General features: G+C 40.2%; 1 protein-coding gene across 1 annotated transcript; it reads left to right on the top strand.

Moving 5' to 3' along the window:
• Positions 1-186: 186 nt before the first annotated feature.
• LOC124472655 (myosin heavy chain, fast skeletal muscle-like) lies at positions 187-14,632 on the top strand. The gene is made up of 41 exons (XM_047027638.1): positions 187-213; positions 1,213-1,252; positions 1,540-1,758; positions 1,965-2,108; positions 2,229-2,385; positions 2,490-2,517; positions 2,670-2,778; positions 3,354-3,446; positions 3,544-3,607; positions 3,723-3,821; positions 3,943-4,046; positions 4,123-4,261; positions 4,365-4,483; positions 4,641-4,790; positions 4,972-5,142; positions 5,330-5,633; positions 5,775-5,839; positions 5,969-6,056; positions 6,193-6,310; positions 6,392-6,515; positions 6,797-6,933; positions 7,159-7,414; positions 7,487-7,729; positions 7,819-7,995; positions 8,186-8,331; positions 8,788-8,878; positions 9,040-9,429; positions 9,663-9,789; positions 9,996-10,114; positions 10,237-10,433; positions 10,582-10,765; positions 10,958-11,123; positions 11,312-11,436; positions 11,538-11,846; positions 12,152-12,355; positions 12,447-12,572; positions 13,496-13,666; positions 13,813-13,917; positions 13,999-14,094; positions 14,268-14,399; positions 14,515-14,632. The coding sequence occupies exons 3-41, from the start codon at positions 1,552-1,554 to the stop codon at positions 14,530-14,532; spliced, it is 5,802 nt and encodes a 1,933-aa protein (XP_046883594.1). The 5' UTR covers positions 187-213; positions 1,213-1,252; positions 1,540-1,551; the 3' UTR covers positions 14,533-14,632.
• The last annotated feature ends 1,435 nt before the right edge of the window (positions 14,633-16,067 follow it).

Here is a 16,067-nt window from a genome sequence, read left to right as displayed (position 1 = left end):
ATAAATCCAGAAATGTCCTGTATCATGCAAAAGAGACATAGAGAGAATGAGGGGGAGGGAGGGATGGGGTGCAAGTCAAACTCTAGACTCGTCTCTAATCCATTTCCTTTAGGAGAGTAGTCCACAATTAGCTACTGCTTGCTAATCACTCTCGACTAGATATAAGGAGTCCCACAGAGCAGCATCCACAGACAGATAACTTCCACCTGTGGGGTAAGATACTTGTTATTTTCACATCCTTTTTATTGAGCTCAGACACATGGATAAAACTCATCACACTTTGTGATTACGAGGTAAGCAGATTTGTAATAGGGAGTCAGGTGGCTCAGCGGTTAGGGATTCGGGCTGGTAATCAGAAGGGTGCTGGATTGATTCCCGGCCATGCAAAATGATGTTGTGTCCTTGGGCAAGGCACTTCACCCTACTTTTCTCGAGGGAATGTACTGTTAGTCGCTCTGGATAAGAGCGTCTGTTCAATGTCTAAATGTAAATGTAATTGTTTGCCTTGCCCATATACAAGAAAAAAAATTCAACTATCATGGACAAACATGTACGATTAAGTTTTGAATGAAAAGACAGACAAGACAATGTGATACAATACGTTTTGTCCCATAACTGAAATACTATTTTGGGATGACAAACTTTTGTTTACTATAAGATATTGGTTGATGAAAAGTATGTTCTTGTTCTTGAATGACATATTGCATTTACAGTAAATCATGTTTGTTGTGTAGCAGGGATGCACCGATTCATTTTCCATTACCAATAGGTATTGGCCCGCCCCAAACAAAATGTTTATATCAGCTGACTGTAAAGAAAATGGCCGATTACTTGTGACCAATTGTGATGTTTGAAAAGGCACCCTGCTTATCATATGTCTACAATAGGCTACGTTTTCTTAATTCACGGGTCAATGTGTCCATCAAATGTGTATACCATATGTGATCATTTTTCCTATATCTGAATGGGGTATTCATTTTTTCTTAATCAATTATATGAAACAGTAATTTAAATATCAAAATATCGGCATCAGCCAATTTTGTTATAGGAATATTGGATTAAGGTGTTGACCAATCATTGAAGTGCATCCCTACTATGTAACACGCAAATGTGATGGGAGGTATAGCAATGACATGTAAATGTTGTATATTTTCTGGTTATGTTATTTCTATATACATTTCTCAAAAAACTCTAAACAAACATATTTTACAGCACCAACTAAGAGTCAATTTCATCTGGGAGGGGAAAACAGGTGAGACATAGTTTGATGCTACATACATGTATACTGCTCAAAGCCAAAGCACCATAAGTATATCTACTACTGTAATTGTATTAAATGTTATTATGTTATTATATTTTTATATTTATTTTACACCTTTTGTAGGCTTCTGAGGCCTACTTACTTTACAGTAATAAACAGTAAATGCATTTATCATGTAAACTTTCAGCCCCACAGGACAATTATGAATAATGAGAAAGGGCACATCTTTTCAAAAAAGAAGGAATAGATTTCATAACAGTGATATGTTTTTTCCCCAGTAAGCCGGCACCATGAGTACGGACGCTGAGATGGCCCAATATGGCGCGGCCGCCATTTACCTTCGTAAACCTGAGAAGGAGAGGATTGAGGCCCAGGCTGCACCATTTGATTCTAAGAATGCCTGCTATGTGCCTGATGTCAAGGAGTTGTACCTCAAGGGTCTGGTTGTTAAAAGAGATGCCGGGAAGTGTGATGTGAAAATCCTTATCACTGAGGAGGTAAGAGGATACTTAGGAATACTAATGAAAAAACAATTTGGTGGACTTGTTTCTGTACATCGATATTTTGCAGCCACAGTTACAGACACATTTAAGCTGTTTAAAAACATACAAAAACTATGAAATATGATTGAAATTCACTTGACAAAAGTATACATTATTCAATTAGAGTAGGCTTAATGCATGTAATTGACATCATCTTTCAGGTTAAAACCTTCAAAGAAGAGGAAGTCTTGCAGATGAACCCTCCTAAATATGACAAGATTGAGGACATGGCCATGATGACCTACCTCAGTGAAGCTACTGTCCTGTATAACCTCAAAGAGCGTTATGCCGCATGGATGATCTACGTAAGAAAACTACACATACACATGAGCCACCTTAAGGAAGCAAATCACACCCTCAGAAAATGTATACTTAAATTTAAACTCTAATAGCAATATTTCCCTTTACTCTCTGCTCATATGCAGACCTACTCTGGGCTCTTCTGTGCCACGGTGAACCCCTACAAGTGGCTCCCTGTGTATGACATGGATGTGGTCAACGCCTACAGAGGGAAGAAGCGCATGGAGGCTCCACCCCATATCTTCTCCGTCTCTGACAACGCCTATCAGTTCATGTTAACTGGTATGGACTCTACTGAAGGATGGCTGAATTCAAATATAGATGGATGGATTCTTAATTGCTACCTGTATCACTTCTGATACATTTATTTGTCAATTGACTTTCAGATAAGGAGAACCAGTCAGTCCTAATCACGTAAGTTTAAGACTTTAACTGAGTGTATATTTTATGTATATATATATATATACAAATATGAAAATGGTTGTGATTAATGACTCAAGAAGCTTGACCATACTTAATTTAGTTCATGCACACTAAATTATATTTTTTATCATCTTATAAACTAGTGGAGAATCCGGTGCTGGAAAGACTGTAAACACCAAACGTGTCATCCAGTACTTTGCCACAATTGCTGTTTCTGGAGGGAAGAAGGAAGTAATACCCGGCAAAATGCAGGTATGAATTTATATACACCATATAAAGTGCATGCCATCAATTGTTGACCCATCATTGTTTTCAGGCCCCCACCCCTCCATGGTACAGTTCAAGGGCGTATGTTTCATTTTACATGAAAACTGTAAATATATCCTCCCATTTTTTTATTAAAAAATTATGGTCACTGGCTGCATCATCAGTTATTGAAAAAATCTGTCCCCCCACATTTGAAAACAAAAAGACTCCATTTGTTTACGGTAATTAAAATATAGTTTATATCTTCAAAATATGTTGTCATTCTCGACAGCAGTCCTGTCATAGTTTTACATACAGCATATCATTAATAAGACTGTTAGTATGTTACTTATATAGCAACTTAAAAGGTTAAGGATTCATGACATTTGCACTTTAAGTGGGGGGTACTGTGTTAACTCTGACCAAACATATTAAACTAAAGGTGTTCATAGATAAAATAGAAACATGGTTAGACCTAGTCTAGGGGAAGCATTTCAGGAGTAAATGATTAAAGTGACAAGATAATTATTTTGGAATATTGGTGATAACTCTAAATTACCAACTGGTTTGTTTCCCTTCAGGGTTCCCTTGAGGATCAGATTATTGCGGCTAACCCTCTACTGGAGTCCTACGGTAATGCCAAGACAGTGAGGAATGACAACTCATCCCGCTTTGTAAGTTTGGAGGGAAAGTATTCACATTTTCACATTTTACATTAACTTATAAATCAATGGGACACGTTGAAAAAGCCCTCTCTATGGACTCTTTCAGGGTAAATTCATTAGGATTCACTTCCACATGAATGGGAAACTGGCAAGTGCTGACATTGAGACCTGTAAGTTGGTTTGGATTATTTCCCAATTGATCCTTTAAATAACTGTTGGTGTCCATTCACTTGAGATTCAAATTGTTCTAATTTTTCTCTATCCTTTCAACCATGTTTCTCACAGACCTGCTGGAGAAGTCCAGAGTAAGTTTCCAGCTGCCTGATGAGAGAGGCTACCACATCTTCTACCAAATGATGACCAACCACAAACCTGAGCTTGTTGGTGAGGCACGGCAGGGATTCTGAAGGACATTAACTACTTTGTCCACTCATTGAGGGTTCAGCCTTTTACATAAAATGTACACATGCTGTGGGTGATAATCATTTGAGTTTTGTCTCCACAGAAATGTCGCTCATCACCACCAATCCCTATGACTATCCCATGATCAGCCAGGGTCAGATCACTGTGGCCAGTATTGATGACACAGTCGAGCTTGATGCCACAGATGTAAGTCACTAAAAGGGTTCAACTTGAAAATCATGACGAATTGGTGGTTCATTGTAAACGTTCTTTCCACATCTAGGATGCTATTGACGTCTTGGGCTTCACCGCTGAAGAGAAAATGAGCATCTACAAGTTTACCGGTGCTGTCATGCACCATGGCAACATGCACTTCAAGCAGAAGCAGCGTGAAGAGCAGGCTGAGCCAGATGGCACAGATGGTAAGCCAAAGTATTTGTATCAATGTTCTAAAGAGCTTTCACGTAACAATATTCCTTTGATAAACATTGCACTCTGATGCTCATTGCTCCTTTCTCTCCCCAGTGGCTGATAAAATCGGTTACCTTCTGGGTCTGAACTCAGCTGAAATGCTGAAAGCCCTGTGCTACCCCAGAGTGAAGGTCGGCAATGAGTATGTGACCAAGGGTCAGACGGTGCCTCAGGTAAGACTTTAAAAAACATCAGAGCTATTTTTTTACTGACATGCTGTTAGAAATAAAGCTTGATTGTAATATTAGCAGAGTGTTTTCAATTATAACAGGTAAAAAACTATTCATAAAATGAAATCAATGTTTAAGTGGAACCAACATTCTTACACAGGTAACCAATTCAGTGAGTGCTCTTGCCAAGTCCATCTATGAGAGGATGTTCTTGTGGATGGTGGTCCGCATCAACCAGATGTTGGACACCAAGCAGCCAAGGAACTTCTACATCGGTGTGCTTGACATTGCTGGTTTTGAGATATTTGACGTGAGTTTGAGATTTGGCATTATGGCAATATTTGAACAATTATTAGAAATACATTCAAAAGTCAAAAATACATTCTAAATATTTGATTAACAGGAACATAAATTGTGCAGATAAAGTAACAAATACATACATTATGGTGGGATCGCTCAATAAAGTTCTGCCAAACTTTGTAAAACTACAGTACAACAGCATGGAGCAGCTGTGCATCAACTTCACCAATGAGAAACTGCAACAGTTCTTCAACCACACCATGTTTGTCCTGGAGCAAGAGGAGTACAAGAAGGAGGGCATTATCTGGGCTTTCATTGACTTTGGCATGGACTTGGCTGCCTGCATTGAGCTTATTGAGAAGGTGAGGTGTCTGTGAATGTTTCATACCTGGCAAGGATACAAGGTTATTCATACATGCAGATACAGTATGAATAAACTGACATTTTCTTATCATATCACAATGCTATTTGTGATTATATTCAATGATGCCGTTTCAGCTCACTCTTATACACAGTATTTTTGACTGATCAATGTATATTTCTACACAGCCAATGGGCATTTTCTCCATCCTTGAAGAGGAGTGCATGTTCCCCAAGGCTTCAGACACTTCCTTCAAGAACAAGCTGTATGACCAGCATCTTGGCAAGAACATAGCATTTGAGAAGCCTAAACCAGCAAAGGGCAAGGCCGAGGCCCACTTCTCCCTGGTCCACTATGCAGGTACAGTGGACTACAATGTCACAGGCTGGCTGGACAAGAACAAGGATCCCCTGAACGACTCTGTGCTTCTGCTGTATGGAAAGTCCTCAACCAAACTGTTGGCCACGCTCTATGTTGCTGCTCCACCTGAGGGTTAGTATGGTTAAATTAGATTACCAACACAGATTTATACATGAACATATTAACATGATTTGTTAATAAATTAACAGTATTGTTCAAGCAACAAGACATTTAATTTATAATGCTGTCTAACTCCTGCCACTCCTTTGACAGATACCACAAAGAAAGGAGGCAAGAAGAAGGGAGGTTCAATGCAGACTGTGTCCTCTCAGTTTAGAGTGAGTGAGGTTTTCTTTTACATGATTTGGGATAGTTTCATGCTGTGATTGTACTTTAATATTAGTGAGCATTTTAGCTTTCTTATGAATAATATCTGAGAGTAACAATGCTTTATAACAACCTTACAGGAGAACTTGGGAAAGCTGATGACCAACTTGAGGAGCACCCACCCTCATTTTGTGCGTTGTCTGATCCCCAATGAGTCAAAGACTCCAGGTACATTATTGGTTTACGTATTATTTCTATTAAGTCATTATTACTTTAAACATGAAATGATGAAACATCTATTTGATTATTCTTTCAACAATTATAATCCACAACGTAAAATGCTGACCCTTAATGTTTCATCCAGGTTTGATGGAGAACTTCCTGGTTATCCACCAGCTGAGGTGTAATGGTGTGCTGGAGGGTATTAGGATCTGCACAAAGGGTTTCCCCAGCAGAATCATCTATGCTGACTTTAAGCAGAGGTAATAGTAAACACAGACACTTCGGATGTAGTTTCTGTAAATAAGCAGACATGTTGAGAAATACATTTTCTATCTTTACAGATACAAGGTATTGAATGCCAGTGTCATCCCTGAAGGCCAGTTCATGGATAACAAGAAGGCTTCTGAGAAGCTGCTTGGGTCAATTGATGTGAACCATGATGAATACAAGTTTGGACACACCAAGGTAACACACTGTACACTATTGATTATGAGATACTGGGAACTCATGTTTGTGACATATAGAGATTGTTAAATATCTAATTTACCTGGTAGACATTCAAAATTGAGTTAAATGTTTTTGAGAACAATCCAGCAATCTTACTGTAATAATACATATGAAAAATGTGTTATAAATCCTCAGCAAGTCATTTCATTGGCAGTTATTTGATTACTTAGATAGCAATATGTTAACACCAGAAGTGTTTATGTTGTTTATTTAAGTTTTGTATCGTACCTCCGTTTCAGGTGTTCTTCAAAGCTGGTCTGCTTGGTGTCCTTGAGGAGATGAGAGATGAAAAGCTTGCTGCTTTGGTAACCATGACGCAAGCTCTTGCCCGTGGATACCTGATGAGAAGGGAGTATGTCAAGATGACGGAGAGGAGGTGAGATGGAGATGATAAAAGGAAAAATATGGATTCAAGATACATTTTGTTCTACTTTGAAGCTATTGTTAGAATAATGATGTCAACTTGTAATTTTGGAATGATGGATAACTTGGGCTTGATGGAATGATAGACTTTACATGTAGGAATGGGTTAGGGTAATGACTTTACATTGCTTAATTTGTATTGAGCTAAACACTTACTGTGTTTATCTCTTATCATCAGAGAGTCTGTCTACACCATCCAGTACAACATCCGCTCATTCATGAATGTGAAACACTGGCCATGGATGAAGGTTTACTACAAGATCAAACCTCTCCTGCAAAGTGCTGAGACTGAGAAGGAGCTGGCCAACATGAAGGAAGACTATGAGAAATGTAAAGTTGCTCTTGTCAAGGCTGAGGCTCGCAAGAAGGAGCTTGAGGAGAAGATGGTGTCCCTCCTGCAGGAGAAGAATGACTTGGCTCTCCAAGTTGCATCTGTGAGTGAGGCACACACATGCACACACACAAACACACTAAATTGAACATTAATTAACCTCTGTTATTCTCAGGAAGCAGAAGGTCTGAATGATGCTGAGGAAAGATGTGAGGGCCTGATCAAGAGCAAGATCCAGCTGGAAGCCAAACTCAAAGAGACAACAGAAAGGCTTGAGGATGAAGAGGAGATTAATGCTGAGCTGACAGCCAAGAAGAGGAAGCTGGAGGATGAGTGCTCTGAACTGAAGAAGGACATTGATGATCTGGAGCTTACCCTGGCCAAAGTGGAGAAGGAGAAACATGCCACAGAGAACAAGGTATCAACATCTCACCAATATCCAAGCAGTAGTTTGTTCAGAAAACACCAAACAATAATTTTGTCTTGAACTAACTTTGTCTTGTCCAGGTTAAAAACCTGACTGAGGAGATGGCATCTCAAGATGAGAGTGTTGCCAAGCTGACCAAGGAGAAGAAAGCCCTGCAAGAGGCCCACCAGCAGACACTGGATGACCTGCAGGCAGAGGAAGACAAAGTCAACACTCTGACCAAGGCCAAGACTAAGCTGGAACAGCAAGTTGATGACGTGAGTAAAGTCATGTTTTCGTGCAGAATTTGGGGTTTTATCCAACTTTGCCTCTATTGGTATTTAATTTAATCTCATATCATATTTTTTTGGGGGGGATTCAGAAAGACAACTGACTAATATAACATGTTATGAATAGATAGCTGTAAACATAAAAGCTTAAGTATGAGAAATGTGTGTTGGCTCTTAGCTTGAAGGTTCTCTGGAGCAAGAGAAGAAGCTCCGTATGGACCTTGAGAGAGGCAAGAGAAAGCTGGAGGGAGACCTGAAACTGGCCCAGGAGTCCATCATGGACCTGGAAAACGACAAGCAGCAGTCTGATGAAAAAATCAAGAAGTAAGTATTGTATATTTATTAGAGACATTCTTGACATTACATTGATTTCATTTACTCCAGCAATCATTACATTTAATTTCTACTTCAATATAATAATTTTGATGTCCAATATTCAAACCCATCTATAGGTCATGCATTTCACATTTATTATTCATATTACTCTCCTTGGAGTAATGCAATAATAAAGACCTATGAAACTGAGTTTTGTGTCTAATTATACTAATCAGATTACTTATAGATGACTTAATTGAATATGTTAATCATTAGGGATAACAAGGCTTTTGTTTTTAAATACTTAACCCTTGTGCCGACTTCCGGTCATTGTGACCCACTTTTTGCACCATGACAGACGGCAACACAAGTATTAACAGAAAACTTATGGATGTGCTTTACAATTTAATCTCCACTCAATGACACAAAACCCAAACCTGATGTGGATTAATGTGTTCACTATAGGAAGGACTTTGAGACCAGCCAGCTCCTCAGCAAGATTGAGGATGAGCAGTCTCTGGGTGCCCAGCTGCAGAAGAAGATCAAGGAGCTCCAGGTGTGCTTGTCCTTAATAAACAAGTAACATTTCTTTTTTATGCCTTGCTGATATTGGACTTGTTTATGTTTAACATCCACCTTGTCTATTTAGTCCTTTTACTCTCATATGTGGGCCACAATTTTGAGACTTTGATGCTAAATATTTGATATCTACTGTAGGCTCGTATTGAGGAGCTGGAGGAGGAGATTGAGGCTGAACGTGCTGCCAGGGCCAAGGTCGAGAAGCAGAGGGCCGATCTATCCAGGGAACTCGAGGAGATCAGTGAGAGGCTGGAGGAGGCTGGAGGCGCCACAGCTGCTCAGATTGAGATGAACAAGAAGCGAGAGGCTGAGTTCCAGAAACTGAGACGTGACCTGGAGGAGTCCACCCTGCAGCATGAGTCCACAGCCTCAGCCCTGAGGAAGAAGCAGGCTGACAGTGTGGCAGAGCTGGGAGAGCAGATCGACAACCTGCAGCGCGTCAAACAGAAGCTGGAGAAAGAAAAGAGTGAATTCAAGATGGAGATTGATGACCTCTCCTCCAACATGGAGGCAGTTGCTAAGGCTAAGGTCAGTGATACAAATAAACCAAAACAGAAAGATTGAATTAATGTAAAACTTTAACGATTCCAAATTCCCTAATAATTATAAAGGCACATTTTTTCATAATTTACTAAATTTGAACAATTTAAGGATTCAAGAACTTCAATTGGGCATGTTGGTTTACACTTGTGTAAAAAAAACACCAAAACAGTAAAAAAAAAACTAAAGTATCTAAGTGATGCATCGTGTTTATTCCACAGGGAAATCTGGAGAAGATGTGCCGTACCTTTGAGGACCAGCTCAGTGAGCTCAAGACCAAGAACGATGAGAACGTTCGCCAGGTCAATGACATCGGTGCACAGAGAGCCAGACTCCTCACTGAGAATGGTAAAAACATTTATGCAACATATTTAGTGAGTTCAAAGACCTACATGCAGAAATATGTTCCAAAAGGTGTATATTGAAAATAACCAAAACAAGTATAATAAAGAAACAGACCTAAGGAAGAGCTTCCTCAATTCCCTGAAGGTGAGTTTGGTACTAAGTCGTTGGGATACTCTTAAGAAAACTGAGCTTTCATCAACTCCCCACAGGTGAGTTTGGTCGCCAGCTGGAGGAGAAGGAAGCCCTGGTGTCCCAGCTGACCAGAGGCAAGCAGGCCTACACCCAGCAGATTGAAGAGCTCAAGAGGCATGTTGAGGAGGAGGTCAAGGTAAAAAAAATAAAGAATACCTATGTTGACCAACTATGACAGTTTTACAGTACAGTGGTTTGCGAATACTCTTTTTTGGTCCCTTACTACATCACCCACATCTCCTATTATTTTCCTCTCAGGCTAAGAACGCACTGGCCCATGGAGTTCAATCTGCTCGCCACGACTGTGATCTGCTGAGGGAACAGTTTGAGGAGGAGCAGGAGGCCAAGGCAGAACTGCAACGTGGCATGTCCAAGGCTAACTCTGAGGTGGCTCAGTGGAGGACCAAGTATGAAACTGATGCCATCCAGAGGACAGAGGAGCTGGAGGAAGCCAAGTAAGTCCAAAACATTTAATTGTCTTCAATAAGCTAGTAATATAGAACGTTGATAGTAATTCATAGTACCCCAATATAAAGTTACTGTCAACCACCCCAAGTTTGCTCTCAAGACAGAACACCATTGCAATACTTTTTGTGTCAACAGGAAGAAGCTGGCTCAGCGTCTTCAGGAAGCTGAGGAGACCATTGAGGCCACCAACTCCAAATGTGCATCTCTGGAGAAGACCAAGCAAAGGCTGCAGGGAGAGGTGGAGGACCTCATGATTGATGTTGAGAGAGCCAATGGCCTGGCTGCCAACCTGGATAAGAAGCAGAGGAACTTTGACAAGGTGAAAAATCAAGTGCCAGTTCTAAATGTTGATGTAATTGTAAGTGTGGAATATAGATGGACCAAAATCAGCAATTAGAGCTTAAAAACATTTGTCATCCTCACTACCTGCTTTTGTGCCTTGAACCTAACCCATTGTTTAAATGTTGACATTAATTGTTAAATGCTACATGTTGTCTGTATTTCCTCCTAGGTTCTTGCAGAGTGGAAGCAGAAGTATGAGGAGGGCCAGGCTGAGCTGGAGGGAGCTCAGAAGGAGGCTCGCTCTCTCAGCACAGAGCTCTTCAAGATGAAGAACTCCTATGAGGAGGCTCTTGACCAGCTGGAGACTCTGAAGAGAGAGAACAAGAATTTGCAACGTGAGATAAATGCAGTGTGTGGTGCTTTTGTATTGTTGAAAAGAGAGAATGATTTCACCATCTCATTATACTGTGGATTAGTTGATTTACAGAACTATCAACTGGGGGAAAACAGTTTCCTGTTGAACTTGTGTTGGATCCAGTAGACTAAGCTTGCTAATTGACCGAGCTTCTGTTTCAAATCACAGAGGAGATCTCTGACCTGACCGAGCAGATCGGAGAGACTGGCAAGAGCATCCATGAGCTGGAGAAGGCCAGGAAGACAGTGGAGACAGAGAAGTCTGAGATCCAGACGGCTCTGGAGGAGGCTGAGGTACAAACTCTCCACAATTTCTAGAATGAAGTGGAAATTATAAAAATTCTAAGGATTACCACAACTAACAATTACATTAAAAAAAACGTTCATTTACTCAGGGAACCCTGGAGCATGAGGAATCCAAGATTCTGCGTGTGCAGCTGGAGCTGAACCAGATCAAGGGTGAGGTGGACAGAAAGCTGGCAGAGAAGGATGAGGAGATGGAGCAGATCAAGAGGAACAGCCAGAGAGTGCTGGACTCCATGCAGAGCACTCTGGACTCTGAGGTCCGCAGCAGGAATGATGCTCTGAGAATAAAGAAGAAGATGGAGGGAGACCTGAATGAGATGGAGATCCAGCTGAGCCATGCAAACCGCCAGGCTGCTGAGTCCCAGAAGCAGCTGAGGAACGTTCAGGCGCAGCTCAAGGTACTGTGATTGTTGGCCATAGTGATAAGTAGACTGCAGTGAATTACATTATTACCGACTTCAGACCATCACTGCAGATCTAGACTCAAAATTAAAATATAGGCTCAAATATCCATCTCAGATCATATTTGTTTTGGTTTGGAAAACATAGGTTCATGTATATAGAAAGGCAATTCATAATATCATTCTTACAAAGATCAGTACACCTTCCAGTACAAACAGTACTGCTGAAGCAGTAGAGGACGGGTTCAGAAATACTGTGCACAGCAGCATCTTCTCATTCTTTTCTACACTGCTGTTTCTAGGATGCCCAGTTGCACCTGGATGATGCCGTCAGGGCTGCAGAAGACATGAAGGAACAGGCTGCAATGGTGGAACGTAGAAACGGTCTGATGGTGGCTGAGATTGAGGAGCTGAGAGTGGGTCTGGAGCAGACAGAGAGAGGCCGCAAAGTGGCTGAGCAGGAGCTGGTGGACGCCAGTGAGAGAGTGGGACTGCTGCATTCCCAGGTATGGACGAGAGCCACACATAGACACAAAGTTAAATAACATTCACAGCAAAGGCTTAGTTTTTGCTATATCCATGTGTACTCTCTTTCAGAACACCAGCCTGTTGAACACCAAGAAGAAGCTTGAGACTGACCTGGTTCAGGTGCAGGGAGAGGTTGACGACATTGTCCAGGAGTCCAGAAATGCTGAGGACAAGGCCAAGAAGGCCATCACTGATGTGAGTCTGGCTAACAAAGTATCACAGTACAGTCACTATCAGTCACTACTTTACTTACCTACATTAGCCCACCCTGTATCGATGTCCTAGTGCTTCATAACGTATGTGTCCACAATTCTAGTGTCAACCCCCACTGATCCATCTAAGTAGAATGCAGAAACTTGTTAGATGGTTCTGATTTATACGCTGATTTATACACTGCACTTCTCACAAGGTTTAATAACAATTTGATGGGTCATACCATTCGTACAAGATCTAGATGATATAATGCTGTACCGTGAAATTATTTTTGTTCATATAACCTGGTACAATATACTCTGTGTACGTACAGTTCCTCAGTTCAACCAAGCGGTATCAGAATCAGAATCAGAATCAGAATGGGATTTATTTGCCATGAAAGTTTGCACAGACAAGGAACTTGCTTTGGCAGGAAGGTGCATACAGTAAACATATAGGAATCTTACATTTAAATATGTGGTCTAACTATACTAAGGAGACATAAACTAGCAATACTAAGTGGGATACAATTAAAATAAAATATACAATAAGTAAAATATAAGTTGCCAATTTACAATATAAAATACAATATAAAATACAAATATTACAGGAGTAAAATACAAATATTACAGGAGTAAAATACAAATATTACAGGAGTTCACTGCTAGGACAAAGCCGAGGGCAGCTTTGACTATAATTCCCACTAATTCTGCCGCTGGAAGCAGAAAAGTGGGAAATAAATCCACAGGAGTTGTAGTCCTGATGTTTAGAAGTTCTTCTCTTGTTAGAGAACCCTGGAAATCTTGGCAGAACACTGAATTATAAGACAAAACAAGACAAAACAGAGCGCACCTAGCTACCGTGGCTGCCTTCGTCGGCGCCATCTTGATGAAGGTATAACTGTTGAAGGTATTCTGTTGTTGCAGGCTGCCATGATGGCAGAAGAGCTGAAGAAGGAGCAGGACACCAGCTCTCACCTTGAGAGGATGAAGAAGAATCTTGAAGTGACAGTCAAGGACCTGCAGCACCGTCTGGATGAGGCAGAGAACCTAGCCATGAAGGGTGGCAAGAAGCAGCTCCAGAAACTGGAGTCCAGGGTGAGTTTGCAAAAGTAAAAATAATCCCTGTTGCCTTGAGAAAGGTAAAATATGTTTACGCCCTTTTTTCCTGGCATAATGCTGTTAATAAGGACGTTTTTCCATGGAAGTGATGGATTCACCATGAGCTCATAATCTCCACCCAGGTGCGTGAGCTGGAGACTGAAGTTGAGGCTGAACAGAGGAGAGGTGTAGATGCAGTCAAGGGAGTCCGCAAGTATGAACGTAGAGTCAAGGAGCTGACGTACCAGGTAACAACATACTCATTACACTCTTTATAAAATAATCAGCATTTGTGTGAACACAAACAATTAATTACTTTTTTACTTCAGACTGAGGAGGATAAGAAGAATGTAACCAGACTTCAGGACCTGGTGGATAAGCTGCAGCTTAAAGTGAAGGCTTACAAGAGACAGGCTGAGGAGGCGGTAAGTCTAATAACTTATTTGACCCTTGCTTATGCAAAATAAAGGTTTCCTAGCTTTTGGTGTATATATCTATGGCTTTACCAATGGTATTTTTCTTAATGTCTTAATGATCACTGCAGCAAGCACATTTACAAAGTTTTTAAGAAATATTATTTTTAATGAATTGATCCCAGGAGGAGCAATCCAACTCTCACATGTCCAAGTTCAGGAAGGTTCAGCATGAGCTAGAGGAGGCTGAGGAGCGTGCCGACATCGCTGAGTCTCAGGTCAACAAGCTCAGAACCAAGAGTCGTGACTCTGGAAAGGTAAAGACCTGCTGATGTCACACCAAGGGTTCAGACAAGAAAAAAATGCATTACAGTGTTTTGTTAGACTATTTGTCAAATTAAATACAATAACTGTTTTCTTTTTTACAATCAGGCAAAAGAAGCGGAATAGATACTAACCTATACAAGACACTGTGCCAAAACATCGCTATGTATCATAAAATATGGTTTACATTGTGGGGTTTGGAAAATAAAATGAACAATGTACAAAACGACATGGCTTGTTTATTTGTTATAGGAGGTTGAAATGTTGTTTAACGTTGGACAACTGTGTACATAGAAATTTGTTTATACAGGTAGGTAAAGCACATAAAAAATGTCTGCATCCAAATTAAGTTTGAAAACACAAGGCCCTTGTAGCCTATGAAACATTTCTTCCATGATCCTGAATATAGTATTTATAAGAAAGTGAGTTTGTTAAAGCTACTGTGGCTTGTTTATAGGTGCTATAGCTGATAGATAAGTTTAAAGATGTTTGTTTCAGTAAAATATGTTTGAAAAAGTGGGTCCTTTAGTGACTGCAAGGGATACAAAATATACAGATACAATGACTCAAATTCATCATATAGATGAAGAATAATCCAGGCTTTTCTAAAAAAACAATTAAACTAGTACAGTGTCTGTGGAATGTACAGTATTAAGACTGTTAGGTTAACAGTTTTGTTGCTAGTTCTAGTTAAACAGACATAATGGGAGTCAGATGGCTGAGCGGTGAGGGAGTCGGGCTGGTAATCAGAAGGTTGCTGGATCGATTCCCCACAGTGCCAAATAAAGTTGTGTCCTTGGGCAAGGCACTTCACCCTACTTGCCTCCGGGGGAATGTCCCTGTACTTACTGTAAGTCGCTCTGGAGAAGAGCGTCTGCTAAATGTAAAATGTAACATAATATGCATTCTCTTCCACATTTCCTTATTTTTAATAAAATACGAATTAGATCAATTTAAAATAGTCAGTTAGCCACTATGGCTATTCAACCTGTGAGTCATGTGAGTATCTAGATAGCTAACATTACTAGGCAACTAATATTGCAACCTTTACTTTTTACTGTACTGTAGTGCTTTGTGTGCAAGAAAGGCCCATATAATAAAATGTATTATTATTATAATCATAACTAAATAACAATTGACAATCAAAACCATCCAAAATGTATTGTCATTGCATTTACATTTAAAATTATATTCAAATTCTAAATTTATAACCTAACTTTTCAGATGGTGTGAAAATAGATTCCTCCTCACAAACCTGTCTTCATATCTATTTCTCATACGCATTTCTAAGTCTTGCTATGAGCAGTTAACAGCTGCTTGTCAGCAATCAACGTTATTACACAAGCACGAACCTCATTATAGTTAAGTACAGACTACTTTTTTACTGACATTGATACTGCTCAAATGCCACTACTAAATGACATAATTGAATTACCAGTGAGCTATTTGGCCTGGAATATCTGGCCTGAGATGAGCCAATATCCGTTTTGGCCTTTCATGTATAACTTTCAAAGTGAGGCCAAGGTGGCCGAGCTTTACTGGAGTTCTGCCATTACATGTGACACACATCCCAAATTAGACTATAACTCAGGGTTGATGTTTTCTTATAAGCTCACGTTACAACGGTAAATTCTGATGCATGTATGAGAGACTAACGAGAA

This window comes from Hypomesus transpacificus, chromosome 10 (assembly GCF_021917145.1).
Source record: "Hypomesus transpacificus isolate Combined female chromosome 10, fHypTra1, whole genome shotgun sequence".
Classification (NCBI taxonomy): Eukaryota; Metazoa; Chordata; class Actinopteri; order Osmeriformes; family Osmeridae; genus Hypomesus; species Hypomesus transpacificus.
Note: the sequence above shows the minus strand (reverse complement) of the source record. Positions and strands in the feature narration are given on the sequence as shown.